Source organism: Sparus aurata, chromosome 2 (assembly GCF_900880675.1).
Source record: "Sparus aurata chromosome 2, fSpaAur1.1, whole genome shotgun sequence".
NCBI lineage: Eukaryota > Metazoa > Chordata > Actinopteri > Spariformes > Sparidae > Sparus > Sparus aurata.
In genome coordinates, this window is record NC_044188.1 from 35053270 (window position 1) to 35073156 (window position 19887).

General features: G+C 40.5%; 1 protein-coding gene across 10 annotated transcripts in view; it reads left to right on the forward strand.

The window, feature by feature from the left end:
* sez6b (seizure related 6 homolog b) overlaps positions 1–19887 on the forward strand; it is a 437962-nt gene that overhangs the window by 342309 nt on the left and 75766 nt on the right. For all 10 annotated transcript variants that reach the window (XR_003981115.1, XR_003981113.1, XR_003981114.1 and 7 more), the window contains one exon: positions 8250–8441. Coding sequence is in view for 7 of the 10 variants with exons in the window: in XM_030393151.1 (XP_030249011.1) it covers positions 8250–8441 (192 nt within the window). In the remaining 3 variants the exon portion in view is untranslated. The remainder of the gene's footprint in view (positions 1–8249; positions 8442–19887) is intronic.

Sequence of the window (19887 nt, forward strand, 5' to 3'; positions counted from 1 at the left end):
GCGCGGACGGGAGAAGCTTTGCCAGGTCGGCACGAAGAATGTCGCCGACGGACGGAGCTTCGCTGCCGCAGAGGGACACGGAGGTTTATCGCTGCGAGCATTTTGTTTTCACAGACTAACCTCGCCACATATCAAGGCCGCGACTTCCTGTTAGCTCGGAGCCACGTCTGGAAGTCCAGATTTACACGATGCCGATAATGACGCCATTGTGTGTAAGTAACTGTTACTGTTTTCTCCCTCGTTTAATTTTACTGTGACTTACGTTTCTCTATTCATACCACTCTCTTTAAATTTTTTTCCAGCTGCCTGTAAGACATTACGAGACAGTACACAGGACAACAAACAACCAGATCTTGCATCGCAGGCGGACACTGTGAGGAGTTCAGCTCGGAGTCGATCGAGGACAAAGAGGGTAAGATTTATTAGATTAGATCCGTTTTTGGTCAATGTGACTATTATTCTATTAAATAATAGATGTGTTGTATCCATACGCAGTGCATCGCGCAGTACTGATCGTCTTTATTGATTGTTTTTACAGCTGCTGGAAGCGAGACAGAGTGCTAGCTGAGGATGAGGTAGACCTTTCGAAGTGCGCCGCCATGGAATTGATGTCTGAGGAGGAAGACGGCACAAGATGGCGGGTGTCTGGATGAATTGTGCGACCTCCGTCCTCTCGCAGCCGGGAGCTCACCGAGCTCTGCGCCACACTGCTGTCACATGAGAGGCGATTCCGAAGTACAAAGCAGCACACCACAGACATCTGCAAAAACAGACACTTCGCGGTGCTGTAGGATTTTGGGCCTCTTGTGAGCTTCCTGTTTGTTGTGTGGGCAGATTATGCTTTGTACATGCTGTGTGTTTGTGTTTGTGCTAATAAAACTCTTTCTTTGAATAAACAACACCTTCCTGGCAAATCCTCCTTTCCTCAGTTAATTCATTCATGTCCTTGATGATATCATAGATATAAATTAATGAATAATTAATATAAATAAATAAAATGTTTATATTCTCACTGGGGTTTACATTTATAATGACCCAGGGTGACCAATCACGAGTGATTTTGCTTGTTTATGAGTAGTGGTTTCATCCAATACTGAGTGAGGATATTCAAGCCAGCCCACACATTCTCTGGCAAGGCTGGTTTCGCTGCTATTCATATGCAAATTAGAGCCGTTCGCACCTCCGGGAGCTCCACTGACGTCATCGTTCGTTTCCAACAATTTTCGGCACAGACAAATGCCACGTTCACAACCTGTCAATTGTCATTAACTGCCGAAAATTAGGGAGATTTCCGGGCGTTTACGGGGCCGAAAATCCCACTTTTCATGCAGTGTGTTGTGAAGAGACTTCAGTTTCACGCAACTGCTGCCATAAGGGTACAACTTTGAGAAATGTTTTTCACTTAGCTTGAGCTAACTTCAGTTCCCTCCTCACTGGACGAGAAAATACCGTTTTTGTTTTACTTTCATTTTTGTTCGGACATTTGTCCTTACTGTTTGGATCCAGAAATGCTGCACAACCCAGCTGTTTCCTCACCACCTGCAGAAGGAAGAAATAATCTTCAGAAGTAGCAAAAAAAAGGCCCCTCCATTGAGTTGACATAAGGCTGTGAACACGCTGTGAACGCACTGTGGCATGCGCTGTGGCATGCACAACACGCAAATAACACGCACTTTTGATAGCCCCGGTGATGGTGAAGGTAATTCCCCATGCTATAAACAACTGCAACAGAACAATGCACAACCCCAATGCATAAAACAAATCTATAAATCATCAGAGCCAGCCGCTCCATAATAAAAATGTGTCTTACCATCACGCAGTTATCCATGTCTACCTCTTCATCCTCCTCCTGCTCATATTCCACTGTCCTGTCTTTCTCCCTGGTGTGCTGGCTCAGCTGTGTCGTTAACATTAGTGCTAGCAGTATTAGCGCTAGTGCTAGTTGAAGCTGCACTTGAGTTTAAAAACACATCAGTCAGTTTGCATCATTTTTCACCATCAGCCAGCAGTGCCCTCTGAGATTTCTCTCTTTTTCCCCCTTGTGTCGCTTGATGCCTTAATTCATTTTTTTGCTAGCTTAATCTCAGTCAACTTCCAACTTCCAACAACCACACAGACAGTCTACTCGATTCAGTCTTGAAATTCCCAGAAGGCATTCCTTCATTTTGACTTTTGCAAACAACTATTCAAATAAAAAAATAGATTTGGTAGATTCAGGTAGATTTGTTTTATTTCAAACCATGCATGTTTTTGAACACCTGAATAAGATATTTCACCACAAAACAAGGCAGACTGATATAAAAGTTTGTTAATGTAGAAGGTAACCATGACTGTGATATAGAGACTCGTATGTGGCATATAAATCCTGATTAGATAGCTGTAGTGTTTAGGGTGAAGGAATTGGAGAAATTTGGTTTTCATTTAGCGTAGGAACTTTATTGACGCATGAAAGGGGGCTGAGAGAAACGGTCTTGGGGCCGCTCTCTGATTGGCCGGCCGGCTGGCCCAAACAACCCTTGAGGACCGGCGGCCCCTCTGGCAATTGCCCAAATTCCAGATTACCAGTCTGTCCCTGGTGCTAACTGTGTTTGCTATGCTCGTTAAGAACTCAATCAGGCTAATCCAGCCCGCACAGTCTTGCCGCCGTGTGTGACCACAGTACGTCGTATTCCGGCTCGATCAGCGGATGATAAACGAACCTCGATTCGCTTGACGGCCACTGTTTGAGGGAGAGACGACCGCTGTGCACCACATGGTTGTTATGTTTGTTTCTTTGTTGTCTGTGTAGGAGACTTTCACTTGATAGAAAAAGGGTTAATTAATTACTGGTAATTGTTCACAGTTTTATACAGGGCACCACCTTCGTTTGTTAAACTAGTTTGAATAATCCGAAGGACATTATTCAAATTCAACTGTACAAGTTTGGCTTAAACAGTTGAAATCAATTTAATCAGTCTCTTATTCTGAAGCAGTGACTCCTTTCCACGTCTCCATCGATTTTCCACTTCAAATTAAACATGCACAGACAACGACATAGGGTTAAATATGTTTATTAACTAAATAAATGCAGAGTAAATGATATGAGATAATAATTCAAACGAGTAATAACAAATAACAGAAAAGGTGAAGATTGTGGGAGTGAGTTATTGAACAACTGACTTCTAAACGATGGTGGATTTGAGTGTATCACACCGTTCATTCATAAAATCACGGGAGTAATTCCTATCCTAACAGTACGATATGCGAAATTATCTTTGAGTTTATGAAGTAGAAGTCGAAGCTTTATAGACACCAACTCTGATCTTTGTGATTCCTGCTGTGTGCAGAGATTTCAGCCTAATTGTTAGTAGAAGGAGAGGTCTGCGGGGTGTCCCTCTGATCCTCTCTCGTCTTGGCTGCAAAGGCAACAGCTGTTTGGCCGCAGGCCGATGACGCGGGGCTTCCCCGTGACGTTGTTCTTCTGCCCAACGGGATTCCGTTTGAGTGCGCAGCGGGCGGTCGGGCTCGGCTGGATGTCGACTTCTGTGGTCAGCTGGATGTGCTGTTCCGGCTTCTTGAACAGTTCAATTTCTGTACCGGACTTTTGATGTGTGATCAGCGTCTTAGTCAGAGTCTCTTTGGAGTGGTGAAGATTTAGCTTTGACTTATTAACGGATTTAACTTCTTGTTTAAAATTAACTAAAGGATGAAACGTTGGCCGGCAAATCTTCCCTAGTCACTAAATACAAGAATAGGCAAAGATGGCTTCTTCTGAATTTGAACACGATACTTTAGTAATATATAAAAGCAAAAGAAAGTAATTTCGCCCTTGCTTACGTTTTCTGAAAAAACAAGGGAAAAACACGAGCGTAAAAACAAGAAAGCAAGAGAGCAAGAGTGAGCAAGAGAAGTGAGAGACACGATGTGTCCGTCTTTTAAGGCTTAGTAGTAGGCGGGTCCGAGGAGCGGCTTGGCCAGTCGCATCCTCCGGTGATGTCACAGATCGAATTGCGGACTTATCAATTATTGCTGAATTAAACTATCCTTACGAAAGTTTTAAGATCGCGGTTGACTGTTCACCTAAATCCACCATGGTTTTTACATAAACCTTTTGGTTACATGATCATCTTTGACACACGGCTCTTGTACTTCTAACTGGAAAATGGGTAAAGGGATATTTAGTCCACAGATAGGCTTTTGTTGGGAAGTCACAGTTTATAATATAAGAGATGATTTTGTCATGAGGTTGAGAGGGGAGAGAAGGGGAAAAGGGAAGCAGACCCTCGTGATAAAGGACACAAAAGGGCTCACGAGGAGGGGGGAGGTCACGCAGACCCACAGCCGGGCCTCCTGCGAGGAGAACAGCATGGGCCGGGTTCCTACATCTGCCAAGCCCCCGCTTAGCCTCTTACCTCTTTCACTAACACACACACACACACACACACGGAGATACACATAATCTTATGGGCGATCTGTTGTAAACGTTTAGTTAATAACCCCGCTATAACACGAGACATGTGTCCAGCATATCCCTTTTTCCTCGATTTTTTTTGGCATAGACACCTTTATTAAGCAGTAGACAGATAGGAAATATGGGAGAGAGGGGGGGATGTGACATGCAGCAAAGGACCTCCGGCCGGAAGCGAACCGGGGTCGGCTGCGTTTATGGCATGCGCTCTAACCACTTGACCACCTGCGTGCCAAGCATATCCCCTTTATAGGCTTTAAAGATGGACTCCTCTTGGGACTGTGGATATTATCCCTGTTAATTCACCTCTTGTGTGACCAAACCGCAGACAAGATCAAAGACGGCGCAACCGCCGCCTTTGTTCAAACCTCGTGCGCACTTATAGTGACCCCCTTTGGTCGATACAGTCACTGTCGCCATTTTTGAATTCCAGGTATATGAACCAGTGAATCAAAATTCACCATCTTGGAATCCGCGCTCTTACGTGACACAAAGTAACGTCCGGTGTTTCCTGTAGTCTCTCCGACGAGACTTCCTAAGTCACATTTAGCCATCTTTGTAGTCTTTATTCCACCCAGTTATCTGTTTGAAACAGGTACCCCCTTCCTCTTATATCGTCCGTATTTGAACTGTTACAAGATGCTTAGTATTTAACTAAGCTACATTTTTGTAATGCCTATCACCAGGTCAGAATAAGAGAGGGGAATGAGTGGAAGACTGCTTTTAACAGTCCTAGTGGACATTATGGATAACTTGTGATGCCTTTTGGGCTCACCAATGCCCCAGCTGTGTTCCAGTAATCTAGTTAATGATGTTCTTCAGGATATATTTGGATGATATACTCAACTTTTCTTCTGATGAGCAGACTCATTCAGCATGTGCGCCAGGTTTTGCAACGTCTCCTCGACCATCAGCTCTTTGTTAAACCTGAGAAATGTGAGTTCCATGTCCCCACAGTTTCATTTTTGGGTTTTGTGATTTCTGGCGATAGCATTCAGATGGACTCTGCCAAGGTCAGTGCTTTCATGGATTGGCTTACTCCTACTACTGCAAGCTAGTCCAACGTTTCCTGGGGTTTGCAAACTTTTTACAGAAGCTTTATAAGAAATTTCAGCATCATTGCTGGCCCTCTGCATGCACCTCTTCCCATGTCAAGTTTCAGTGGACCCCCCAGGCTTATCTTGCCTTCCGGATGCTGAGGGAGAGCTTCATCTTGGCACCCATTCCCATCCTCGACATATGTTGATGTAGCTAGCGTCGGGCTAATGCCGGGCTAATGCTTAATGTCATCTGCCCACTCTGTGAGAACTGACGGGTGAGGCACTGTAAGAACTGTCCTCACGACTTATTAAAACATCTGTACTGTGTATCCACCTCCGATTTTTATCCATTCTGTCGCTTTCTTTGTGTTAAAAGCCGGTTTTTAGAGCGAGCATGACAGCTACGTTAGCGTAAACACCGAGGTCAGCCAGTTCAACCGGGAGAGCATAACTGAATACCGCTATGAACCATGGCTAAACTCACAAAGTCAGGAATAAGGTGGATATGCCCGCGCTCTCACCAGCAATACTCGCATCGTTACTAGGCAACGAAGCAGGTCGACTTGCGTTGCGCTGCACAGAGGCGCTCCTAATGTAAATGATTATTGATTTATAAATAAATTGATAGGTGGCTTATTTTTTGCATATTGATTGTTTTTTCGGCCTGGCGGCAGGTCTCCTTGGCCTGGCGACCCGCCAGGCCTGTACAATGGTAGGGGAAACACTGACTTCTTACCTAAACTCTGTGTCAAAGTCGTGCTTTTAAGTCCCTAAAATTTTTTCCAGTTAACGAAGTGAGTAAAGATGAAATGACCCCACTTTGTAAAAAACGGCCACCCTTAAGCTACAGGTGTGGTTTGAGTTAGGCAAAAAAGAACACTTTTTCAACTGATTTCACCATTGACACTTAATCTTGGAAAAAATTTAAACATGTCAAGAGAGAAAACAGTAGGCTACTTCTTTGGTGTCTTCTACCTTTAAAAAAATCAGTAAATGATGTGAGTTGTCGAGTCAGGAGGAACTTAATAAACTTTGTGAAACGCTGCCTCTCAGAAATTTGTAATTATTTTGGTCTTCTTGCAAATTCAACAAATGCTATGTTTGCCTCAACAGCAGCCACATGTTACAATTATTAGTTGAAGGTAAATACTAATGTAGTAGAGATCAGCAATCATGATATCAAACTGACCCTACATTGTCCATTATACAGCAGTATCAATCTAAATGTTAGCCACAACAAGATACTAGTTATACCAGACCAAGTAGCCCGTAGCGGCAAAATGATATAGCTTTACTGTTCCCAAATGTTAAGTGTCATGTAAATATGGTTTAAATATTACTGTGCGTATCGTCTGAATGTTTGTATTTACTACAAATATTTTTTTGTGTTATGAAAATGCCATCTCATTTTCATAATTTCTGTCTTTTAGCCTGTACCTGGATAATCCTCAATTTATTTGTTCAGATTTCATACTTTCATGCTATATTCACAATTGACTTGCTTTCTGATGTTGAGTTCATGTAATGTCTTCTTGTTTAGGTGAGACAAAGGGAGACAGAAGACCTGGAAGACAGAAAAAGTACAGTGCCTTGCAAAAGTACTCGCCCCCCTTGAACTTTTCCACATTTTGTCACGTTTTAACCACAAATGTAGATGTATTTTATTGGGATTTTATGTGATAGACCAACACAAAGTGGTGCATAATTGTGAAGTGGAAGGAAATTGATTCATGGTTTTAATTTATTTTTTTTACAAATAAAAAACAGAAAATTGTGGTGTGCAAAAAGTATTCAACCCAATGAGTCAATACTTTGTAGAACCACCTTTCGCTGCAATGAAAGCTGCAAGTCATTTGGGGTAAGTCTCTACCAGCAATGCACATATTGAGACTGAAATATTTGCCCATTCTTCCTTGCAAAATAGCTTAAACTTAGTCTGATTGGATGGAGAGTGTCTGTGAACAGCAATTTTCAAGTCTTGCCAGAGATTCTCAATTGGATTTAGGTCTGGACTTTGACTGGGCAATTCTAACACATGAATATGCTTTGATCTAAACCATTCCACAGATTTTCCCACCTGAGCTGTGGATCTCTGCGGCTCCTCCAGAGTTATCATGGGCCTCTTGGCTGCTTCTCTGATCAATGCTCTCCTTGCCTGGCCTGTCAGTTAAGGTGGACGGCCATGTCTTGCTAGGTTTGCAGTTGTGCCATACTCTTTCTTTTTTCAGGTGATGGATCGAACAGTGCTCTGTGAGATGATCAAAGCTTGGGAGATTTTTTCATATCCTAATCATGCTTTAAACTTCTCCACAACTTCATCCCTGACATGTCTGGTGTGTTCCTTGGGCTTCATGATGCTGTTTGTTCACTTATATTCTCTAACAAACCTCTGAGGCCTTCAAAGAACAGCTGTATTTATACTGAGAATAGATTACACACAGGTGGACTCCATTTACTAATTAGGTGACTTCTGAAGGCAACTGGTTGCACTGGATTTTATTTAAGGGTATCAGAGTAAAGGGGGGTGAATTCTTTTGCACAGCACACTTTCTTGATTTATATTTGTAAAAAAAAATTAAAACCATGTATTATTTTCCTTCCACTTCACAATTATGCACCACTTTGTGTTGGTCTATCACATAAAATCCAAATATGTGGTTAAAACGTGACAAAATGTGGAAAAGTTCAAGGGGGTGAATACTTTTGCAAGGCACTGTATATTGACGATGACCAACCTGTTTTTTTGTTGTATGTCCATCCAGTGGTGTCCTGTGCTGATCCTGGAAAGGTGGAGCACAGCAGGCGGGTGCTGTCAGGCCCCCATTTCACTGTGGGTTCAACCATCCAATACATCTGCAGCAAGGGCTTCACTTTGTCTGGAAACAGCCTGCTGACCTGCTTCGACCGAGGATCCACGGGCCCCAAGTGGAACCAAAAGCTGCCTAGATGCCTGCGTATGTACGACTTAAATTGTCTCTCAAGGACTACATAGTTACAGCAGACAATGCCTTTATTTCACGAGACAGCAACATTCCACTTAATAGAATGCCCTAGGAATGAGTTGCTCTCTTTTTCTGGTTTTCTCTTTTTCCTTCTCTCTTTTAATAAAACAGGTTCTAAATGCATCCAGAATAGGCAGACAAATTACTTATGAATAGTCTTCAAAAGGGAGGCAGGTTAGGGCACAAATTAAGCTTTTTCATATAGAGTTTTTTCTTTAACTTTTGACTTAATGATTACAGAGGCTGCTTCCAGTTTCTTTAATGTGACCATTTGTTCAGTAATGTCACTGCAGCAAATGGCAGATTAAAACAGCAAAACTTAAAGCTGTAGTTATAAGCTTGGAAGGCCAGAGCAAATTCAGACGAAATGTTATTAAACTATTAGCTTCAAAAACAATGAATGGTGGAAAACAGGAGGATGGACCTGAACTGTGAGTGACTATTGGATGTGTGGCATAACATGAATAAACATTAGATTCTGGCAGAGCCCTTATGACAGCTGTATGAAGCCAAAAAAAGCTTGACTTCCCAGATATAAATTACCCAGATCCTCTGTATTTTATTATATTGCATTTGGTCTAGAGACTTCCGTCAACCAAGCCGGCTAACTATTTAGGCGGTGGAGTAAATGCTGCAAATCTTAATCTATTAAAATTCTGTGCACAGTCAAATTTGCCCTGAGGCACTTGATCCAGAGCAAAGAAGAACTTCTTAACTTAGCTGCCCGTTATAGTATTTGAAATTTGTATTCGCAATGGAGACTTGGCTTACCATTGGTGATCCCACCTGACTGTGCCCACATACAGTGCCTGTGAAAAGTATTCACCCTTAATTATTTTTCTCTTTTATTTCTTTTATAATGGAATCATGGTCAATATACAAAAAAAAGCTATTTTATGTCAAAATGAAAACAAAGTAATGTTAGTTCATTTAAAATATATAATGTAAAATAAGTAATTGCATAAGTATTCCCCCTTCAAGTCAGTATTTAGTAGATGAACATTTGGCTTCAATCACAGCACTGAGTCTGTGTGGGTATGTCTCATTCAGGCTTGGAAACTGCAATTTTACTCCATTCTTCTTTGCAAAACTATTCAGGCTGTCAGGTTACACAGGGATCGGGTGTGAGCAGCCCTTTTCAAGTCCAGCCACAAATTCTCTTTTGGATTGAGGTCTGCAGTGTTGAGAAAGTTCTAGTTCAACGTTCAGTTCACAAATTTTAAAATGAACTAGTTCAGTTCATAGTTCATAATTTAAAATGTTGAACTAAGTTCGCAGTTCCAAAAATGAACTAGTTCATAGTTCTTTTTTTTCCCAATATGTTGCTGCGAGCTATTATTTTTCAAAATTATTGCCACAGCCCATATAGAACCACAGACAGCAATTATTTCATCAGTTTTATCACTGAAACTATGTGTCAGATTTCATCTTCGTACCAATTTTGAATCCTTATCCAGACAGGGTTTACATTAGCATTGAGCAGACAGCCCTCAGAATGTTGGCATTTCCCCATTGTTGTTTTCACATTTTGTTGCCGCCAATTCAGTCCATACTGGAAGCCAGCTGCAGCCTTTACCCCTACAGTATACTCTCAAAAACATGAGGAAAAACTTGCTGCTTGAATGGTCTTTTTCAATGAGGAATTATTAAAAAAAAAAAAAACAGAACAGTAGTCCTTAAGGTGCAAATGTTTTTCCATTTCAATAATTTTCCAAACCTGGAAACAATTCACATCAGATTTCATTTCAGTCCATACTAAAAAGGAAACTAAAGAAAGCAATACTGGAAAAATATACCAGGCAGGTGTAGCAACTAATAATGTAATAACGGCTCATAATGTAATAATTTCAATGTAATAAAAGTTCATAATGTAATAATCGGCTCATAATGTAATAAAATCACGGACGCATAAGGTAATAATAAGGGCTTTGCGTATAATGTAATAATGTAATAACTTATTACATTAAGAGCCTTATTATACCACTCATAATGTAATAACAGCTCATATTGTAATAATAGCTCATATAGTGAGAAGTGTTGTATTATCATCATTGTTACTTCTGCCATCCTTGCATCCTGGAAGGAAACACTTTCACCTGTGTCTGTCTGTCAGCAAGAACAAACATTTCTGCAAACATGGTGGAGCATCAGCCAACCTAGGTGCCATATACTGTACCTCCAATCCCAGTAAGCGGGAGGCCTAATAAAAAGGAAGAGAAGCCTAATTGTTTAACACATCATCCTCCATAGGTCAAATCCATTGTATAAAGGCCACAACTGCACACGCTGACATCTAGAATGCACTTATTGGCAGAGGTCTGTTTTTGTGTTTGACTATGATTTGTACAAAGGTGGCGCTACAGTAACCAACTCAAAAGCTGGCAGGACGAGAGGTTGGATTAGGGAAAAAGGAGGGGGACTGTAGTTCATGTAGTTTAAAAGAGCATTTTCTTTGCTACAATAACTAATAATACATTTTGCAATAAAAACACATTTAAAATTGTTCTTTTCAAATAAGTAAGTCAACACTCTTTCCTTCCACAAAACCTGATGAAGAACTTTTAGTCAAAATGTTCCCGTTTTTTATTGCTGGTCTTTAATACCAATTTTATAAAGGCTTTGAAACATTAAATTCCTACTACTTACGTTAAATACATGATACAAGCAGCATAACTTTCCAACGTCTAGACTGATCAATTAGTCACATATATAGTATAGTCACAGTCATGCGGTGACAATGTAGTTATTATCTTATAAGCTAAGAATAGCATTACTTCCGTTTTGCATTTACACTTCAAAATTCATTAACGTTGTGTTAATTTGTGAATATTATCTTTCTGATCAAAATGTGTTACTTGTGAAACTTGTGTATGCTACGGATCTTATTTTCTGCAATAATAAAAACCAAATTCTCAATTTTCTCAATATTTTCTCCAAATTCTATTGGCTTTTTGTGCACCTCTACTCAGAAATGTGATTCTGAAATGGATCTTCCGAAATTCAGTTAAACGCCTGAAATAAGGTCTATGGCTTACACAAGAGATTTTCACATTTTGTTCTACAACATAAATATTCAAATATTTATTTATTCAAATATAAATATTCAAGAACATTTGTATGATTTAAAACTCGTTTTTTTTTAAATGCTGACAAAACTAAAGAAATGCTGTTCTAATCTGCCCTCAATCCTCTCTTCTCAGGGTTTAAAGATTGACTATGTTTCCAATTACAGATAACTTGGTATATTAATTGATGAATCCCTCTCCTTCGCAAATCATATTCGGCCGCTGGTAAAAAGATTGAAACTGAAACTGGGTTTTCATTTTAGGATCAGATTCTGCCTTCCTTGTAAATCAAAAAAGAGAGTGGTTGCTGGCACTTTCACGCCTGTTCTGGACTATGGTGATGTTGTTTATATGCAAGTCTCATCTCAAAGCTTACTTGCTCTTGACACTGTATCATGGAGCTCTGAGGTTCATCACTGTACACTGTATGAATGGGTTGGATGGTCCTCCATATCAATACACAGACTGAAACACCTGCATATTCTCATTTACAAGGAAATCGTAGGGTTTCTTCCTTCTTACCTTTTGTCCTACATTAACCGAAGTAATGCAGGGACGTACAATCTTCAGTCTCAGGATTTGCTGTTGCTGTCTGTCCCAAAAGTCAGAACTGAACTGGGAAAGAAAGCATTCAGGTTTGCTGCTCTCTCTGCCTGGAACATGCTACAAAAAACTTTGAAATAGAATGAGTTGGTCTCATTGAACACTTTTAAGGGGAAATTGGATGACCTGGAGGCAGAAACATCTGTTAGTAGATGTTTTGCCTGAGGCTTTTATTACTGTAGCTGACCTTCAAATGTGGCTGTTTTGGATGCTATGTGTCTTTAATGTTTGTGTCCACCTTGTGTTTGTGTGTATGTATGATTATGCTGCTGCATGTCTTGGCCAGGACATTCTTGTAAAAGAGATTTTCAATTGTAATGAGTCTTTTTTTCCAGGTTAAATAAAGGTTAAATAATTTTTTTTTTAAAAGTCAGTTTATACTTCACCTTTGAATATAAAAGCATTTACTCGTCTTTAAAATATGGTGGTTGCTAACAAGTGGCTAAATGAGACATTGATGCCAATTATGCCAAACATAGACTCATCTTCTCACTACTTTGCGGACATTAGTTGTAAACTAATATAACTAACTTTTTCCAACTTCTAGACTGATCAATTGATACTAAAGTGTGTTAAGTATAGTCACACAGAGGTAAAATGATGATAATGCAACACTTGGCTATTATTACATTATGAGTTGTTATTACATATGAGCAGTATCACTAAGGCTCTTAATGTAATAAATTATTACATTATTACATTATGCACAAAGCAATATGCAGCCCGAATGAATAAGTAAAAAACTAAACAAAACAAAAAAAACAATAACTTAAAAAGAGTCAAGGCCATGGACAGTGCAACGACTTTCTGTCCAGTGAGTGAAAATAACATAACTGAATGAAGATCTGTCACTGGTTATAGTCCACATAAATAACTTAATTGATAATAATAATTAATGAGAAAAAGTAAAGTCCAAAAGTGTGCAGGGACAAGGACAGTGTTACTTTCTGTCCAGCCTGAAACCCCCTTGTCTGAATCCTGTCACTGGTGAATCAATGTCACTGGTGACAGTGATCTCTCCCTGGTGGATCTGCTGTTTCTTGCCTTCTGTAAAAACAAGATATGCTCTGTTATTTTTACCTGCACACCAATATACTCATCTCCATTGGCAATACATACTTGCAATATGTACTTCTATAGCCCAATAAACAGGTCACAAAAATATTTAATATACCTTTTGTCGGCATTCAAGATCAGCTGCTTCTCAAAGTTAGCATCTCCCAGTAGGTTTCTCCTGGGCCTGAATGAGATGAAACAGAAAACGTGGCTGTAATAGCTCAGTCTGTAGGGACTTGGCTTGGGGACTTTAGGGTCACTGGTTCAAGTCCCACTTGGGGACTGGCAGCATGATTGCGGCGAAAGAGGCACTCATCGAAGGTTACACAAAATTTTGACTCATATTCAATCATAAATAAAGCCTCGTTGCTTTCTGGTGAGAGTTTCACTTAAGTTTTTTTGAGAAACCTGAGGTTTTCTTTTAAATCTGAAGAATTAAATTGCAGGATGTTTCCCGTCTCTTTCACCACTGGACTGGGCTTGACCTGAGTCTCTTGCAGCTGAGTCATCAGAGTTGAGGGTTTTAAATTCTCTTTTTAGCATTAACTGTACTGAAAATGTTTCTCCTCATCTTGATCCCAGTCTAGTTTAAATCTTGGCACCAGCATAGCAGAGAGTATGTGCTCCCTCTTCTTCAGAAGATCTGCCAGCCTTGTGCTCAGTGACTGATAGATGCTCTTTATGAGGGGACGGCATGTGATGAGACCCTCTGCAGCAGTGGGCTTTATCCTCTCATCCAACAGATCATTCATATGGCATTGCAGTTGCACAATGGCTGGCACCAGGTAGCCAAGAAAGATGTTATTCTCTGCTTGGAGGATGTTTAGTGCAAGTGCTAAACATGTGTCATAAAAGTGGAAGGCCTCATCACATCCACAAACTTGTATGAAGTTGACTTCATGTGGAGAGAATCAACGAAAGCCAAGAGCATCACTCACAGTGTGCAGAATCAGCTCGTCATGTAAAGGAGTGGCATCATTTGCAGGGGTGAGCTCAGCCACATTAATTTCTTTTATGTAAGATTTTTTTAGGCATAGACACTTTTATTTAGACAGTGGATAGATTTTTGAAATGGGAGAGAGGGGGGTGTGACATGCAGCAAAGGTCCACTGGCTGGGATTCGAACTAGGGTCCGCTGCATTATGTGGCATGCACTCTAACCACTCAACTACCTGTGTGCCCAGCCACATTCATTTCTGCCTTGGTAATTAGTGTTGTTATGCGAAACGGTTGCTCCATGGCGAGAAATACACAGTTCTTTTAGTACAACAAAGCCAATCCCAAGCTTTTCCTCCTCAGTGTCAGAAGCTTTTGGACTTCGCTTAACCCAGTTCCACAGAGCAGATGCTTTTGCCAAAACAACCCTCGACATTGTTTGTAGCATTGTTCAGTTACCTTTTCCATATCTTTTGCCACTAGATTCAAGGTATGAGCCATGCACCTTCTTTTAGGGGAGGGAGAGGGATGATCAAGACCTGAGGGAGGCTCAGGCTCCTTCTGGTCATCATCATCTGTGCTCTCATTCGTGGCAGCAAAGGCTGACTCTGGTTCATTGTCATCTTCACTTTCAGTTTTAATCAAAGTGGAACATTGTCTCTGGCTCTTCAGGATCAATAGCAACATCCATCCCAAAACAGTTGAACGCCTTGACAAAATTTGCAGTGTTGTCTGTTATTGTACACACAACCTTGTAATGGATTTTGGATTATTTGTTAGCCTCTGACAATAATTTTGCCAATTATGTGCTCCTTTAATCCGCCGGCCTGCCAGTACTGCAGAGTATCTCTTGGAAACATCAGTTTTGTTTAGCCAGTGGAAAGTGATGCCCATAAATGCCTTGTTCACAGCTGACCAGCAATCTGCTGTTGTGCACACAGCATCAACCTTAGAGAGTTCAGTTTTAAGTTCACATTTTCTTTTTTCTTCAAATTTCTTGTTTAGCAGTGTCTGTTTTTTTTTTTCTTTGGTGGCACCTTTTTGCATGGCTGCAACCTCATGATTAAGTTTATGAAAGCTGGGCTTTCCACTTTACTCAAAAGCTGCAGGTCTCCGACAATATACTGCAAAACCAGGTTCTCCAGCTGCGGCTGGGAGATAATGACAATGGAGCCACTACTATAGGCTGTTAATAAGATTTGGGTGGTAGAGGATCTGTTTTTGCTCGCCACTGCTGTGTCTTTTTATTTTTTATTCAAGCACACATACTTTGAAAGGCTCATCTGGTGCTTTAGTTCAATGTGCCATTTCAGGTTTGCTGTTGACTTTGTTGATGTACGGAGCTGCTTCTTGAAACCCGGCGGGCAAAGTTTACACAAAAAGGTAAGATTTTTCCCACCTGGATCATCACTGACATTTTCATAAAACTGTTCTAAGTAATCATACGAAGATGCTGTATTAATGGTGGAGGCAGAGTCTGAGGTAGTGCTGCTGCATTCATTTGTTTTTGCCTCCGCTTCGCATTTTGATGGTGCATGCGGCGGTGCGACTCTGTGTTGGCTGGTGTTGGGTGTTTTTTTCCACAATATATTAAGGCCTGTTTACGGTGTTTTTTAGCTGTTTTTTTGCCTTGAAGTCTCTATGGAAATATGGCAGTCTCTTGAACGAAGTTAAACTGTGAGAGAGCACCATACACAAAGGCCAGAATTAACTGACTTTCAGTAACATTTTCACAGAGTTGCTGGAGTGGTTTTTGTCTTCATGTTGTAATTGTAGCCAAGAATACTGATTGGACCAGAGATGCTAACAAGTCACTTTTTGCAACTCCAAGTCAAGTCTCAAGTGTCTTCTGGTTGTAATGAGCATTCTGTCATCTGCTGCATGCAGTCCATTCTGCTAAGAACACTGCATAGTTACATCTAAGGAATTCAAAACATGTACGACATTATCAACCCTCCTTTATCCATTAGTATAGAGTATTATCAACATTGATTAGTTGTTTGGTATCTGATCACTTAAAAAAGGGCTATTGCAATGCAATATGACAACAAACACACAATGAAAGTTTTTTCTTTAAAATGAATAACTTTATTTTGTTTTGCAATATAAATACACATCTACTGTAGCTAAGTAATAAACACCATTGCAACCAAATTATCTGAAATATACTGCAAGTCCATAAACTGCTGATATAGTTAAACACAAACAGTTTTGTTCAAAAAGAGCTATCTGCCATTAGTTATAATTGGCATCTTTCTAAAATATAATAAAATAATTTCTTAATATATAATTTATGAATACAAAACTCATGATGAATGAATGAATGAATGATCCTGAGGACAAAACACCCAGGCATAATATAGGCATAATATAGTTTATGCTGTTCAATGCAGCCAGGACTGCACATATTTGTGCGTTGGGGAGACAAAACAACCTCTCCATAAACAAATGGCACAACACAGGAGGGCCAAGTCCTCAGTTCAAGACTCAGCTGACCACTTACATCTGAGGGAAAAAAATCATTAATTTGAAGACAACAATGTAAACATCTTGGCCAGAGAAGACAGATGGTTTGAAAGAGTAGTAAAATAATCTATCAATGTCAAACTGGAATGACCATCTTCGAACAGAGGAGGTGGCCTACAACATTAGTTCCACACAAAGTACGAAGTAAAGCACTTTTACAAGGCATTTGCCGCCCATTGATTGGATGCAAGACTCCAGTTTCCTTCACAGATGTTTATTCACACCAGAGAACAAAAAGTTCAACTAGACAAATAAAAGACAACATCAGCTATTGCAATCGCTACAGAAATAGCATTGCTTAGCACTGTAGCTAATACCAATAAAAATACATAGGGTAATACTGACCACTTTAGCCTGCTCCTCAACTAACGGCAGAAACACCCACCAGAGGCAATCCTAACAGCCAAAAAAATAATAAGAAACTTCAACATAGACTCCTCACAATACAACATTCACACAGCCACAGCAACACCACAAAGCATGGTGTGACAAAAAAGGAAACAAATCAACGAGGTTACATCACTGCTACAGGAAGCTTACAGAGCTAACAGCCACCGCTTTCGGTTTGTGTCATTTCAAAATAAAAACACATATTTCAGAATTAATTCAAAATGGCTGCAATTACAAGGCACGTGATAAATCAAGAAAAAAGCAACAACAATAATAATGACAATTAAAACTGCAAGCAGTCATGAACGGGCCCTCGCAGTTCGCGAACGTCGGGCTGCGGCGTTGTCTATCTGCGCACTCACCTGTTACAAGCATGTCATGACGGGGAGAAAACAAGCAGTGAACGTCATGTCAATCGGATGATGTTTGTCTGACTTCCTGTGTCCAGTGGGTGGCGCTATGGATCTGACACAGTATTGATGCACAGATCTATTCATGGCGACTCCCTCTAGATTTCTGAGAGATTTGGCCGAAATAGGAAATTGTATGAAGAAGTTATTAGGACTCGATGCTTCATGACGAAGGATTTTTATGGCGGGCATTGCCACGGCCAGAAGGTATGACGTAGGACAAAGATTTTCCTAGCTTGTCTTTGGCATGGTCCGAGGAGTATTTATTTATTTATTTATTTATTTATTTATTTATTTATTTATTTATGTTGTTTATTTCGGGCATGTCAATTCATAAACATCACATTTTATTATTGTTCAAATAATACAATACACATGGCCGAAAGGGAAAAGCAGGAGAAGCCAAAGCTTATCAAGTCCCGCCCCCATTACCCACAGGATAAAATCTTCATCCTGATCTTTTCTTGTCATTTGCATTTTACATTTTCTTTTCTCTTTTTTTTTTTTTTTTTCAACTTCTTTTGTTATGACCTTTGACAAAACATATTACAGCAGTAGCATACAGAGCTGAATTCAAGCTCTAGACAGTACATACAGATTACATGTGTGTCTACTGTTGTGTGCCGATTTACAGGGCTAGTTGAGTTCTTCACAGCTCAGAAGAACTTCTGATAACTCACAGTAGTGTCACAGTGTTCGTACCTAAGTTATCTCACATTGTTGATACACATTATAACAACATCCTGCTATGTACAACTGGCATTGGCCTTGGACCATACAATTTTCTCAGGTTCAACTTATTGTTTGGGTACAGAATGGTATTTGTTATGCTCACATGCCGTCTCAACACAGTGTCTGCACAGTGTCTGTTGATTCGTGCCTCTGACCTTTATCAACCCTCCTGTATTGATCTGTACTGATCAACGATTGAATGTACATACTTTTTACAAGATTATATCCATCCAGGAAAAAATCTGTGCCTTTGTCTTCATTAATCCATGTTTCCGACACTGCAATGATGGTGAAAGGGGTTTTGAAGTGATTTAGGTATTCCTTGATGTGGCCGAAGTTGGTATATAGACTCCTGCTGTTAAAGTGAATTAGAGACAGTTTCCCGTCCATCTCAGCGCTGTCTCTGTATTGAACTTCAGTATAATACTTGCAATTCCCAGTCATGTTGAAACAGAAGTGATTATCCGGGTCAATTCCTTCGTTCGGGTCAGATAAGGTATGATTCACATGTTGATTTGTAATGAAGTCCACACTTTCTAGCTCAGCAATCCTTTCAGATATTCCCATCATACTTTCAGTCCGTGTAAGAACCGTTGAACTTTGCTGTGCTGTAGTTATGGAGTGTTCGTGAGCCATACCTTAGTTATTGTATTTCTCCAACTCATCCTTGCTCCTGATCTGGATTATTTTGACTTCTTCAGCTGATGCTCCATTTGTTTTGATGTAGATTCTGCAGTTAGCCGTCCAGGTGTGTTGTATCTTACCATCCTTTTTCAGTTGGCGAGCTGTTCTGGCGATGTCTGCATTCTTTCTGGTGAGATTCTCATTGATGTAGACATTCCAGCCTTTGAGCTTCTTGCCCTGCTTCAGCAGTGCAGTCTTGTATTTTCTGTTGATGAATTTCAGGATGACAGCTCGAGTTGCTGACTCTTTCCCTCGAGGTAAGAGGTAACATACTTCCACGTTGCCGAAATTCACCTCGATGCCTTTACCATTCAGGAACTCAGACACCTGCTTCTCCACAGATTTCATCTCAGATTCACCAGGCTCATGGGCTGAATTCCCAGCTGCAACCGCCGCTGCGTAGGTTGGAGGCTTGATTATGAGGCCAGTCACAATCACATCATTGAGCTTTCCCTGTTGATCCAGCTCCTCCACTTTGTTTCCCAGCTCCTTTATCAGCTGATCTTTTTTCTCATTCTCCTGCCGGAGTTGTTTAATTTCAGCCATTGCCTTGTTGAGAGGTTCTATCTGTTTCTTCATCTCTCTCAACTCCGCCATCAGATCTTTCCCAAGTTCATCGGTCACAATCCGATGTTGTTTCTTCAATTCCATCAGGCTTTCATTCAATTGATCCCACTTAAGGTCTGACTTAGGAGGCATTGTCTCACTTTTCCGTGCAGTCAGGCTCTTCTTTGGCTTCTTCTTGTTCAACACGGAGCAACACGGAGCACGTCCGTCCTCTTCAGCTCCTCACACTAACAATGATATAGTATAGTGACTGACTGTGAAGTCTGTGCTGTCCAATCTGTAGGAGAAAGAAGTGAAAGCATGATGTACGGCAATATTTCATAATGGCAGCCAAATTCAAAATGGCCGACTTTGAATGAATGTGTAGATGTAGTCAGGGCAAGACTGTCTACATTTATGAGGAATTTTGTGGAGATGGGGCATTGTATG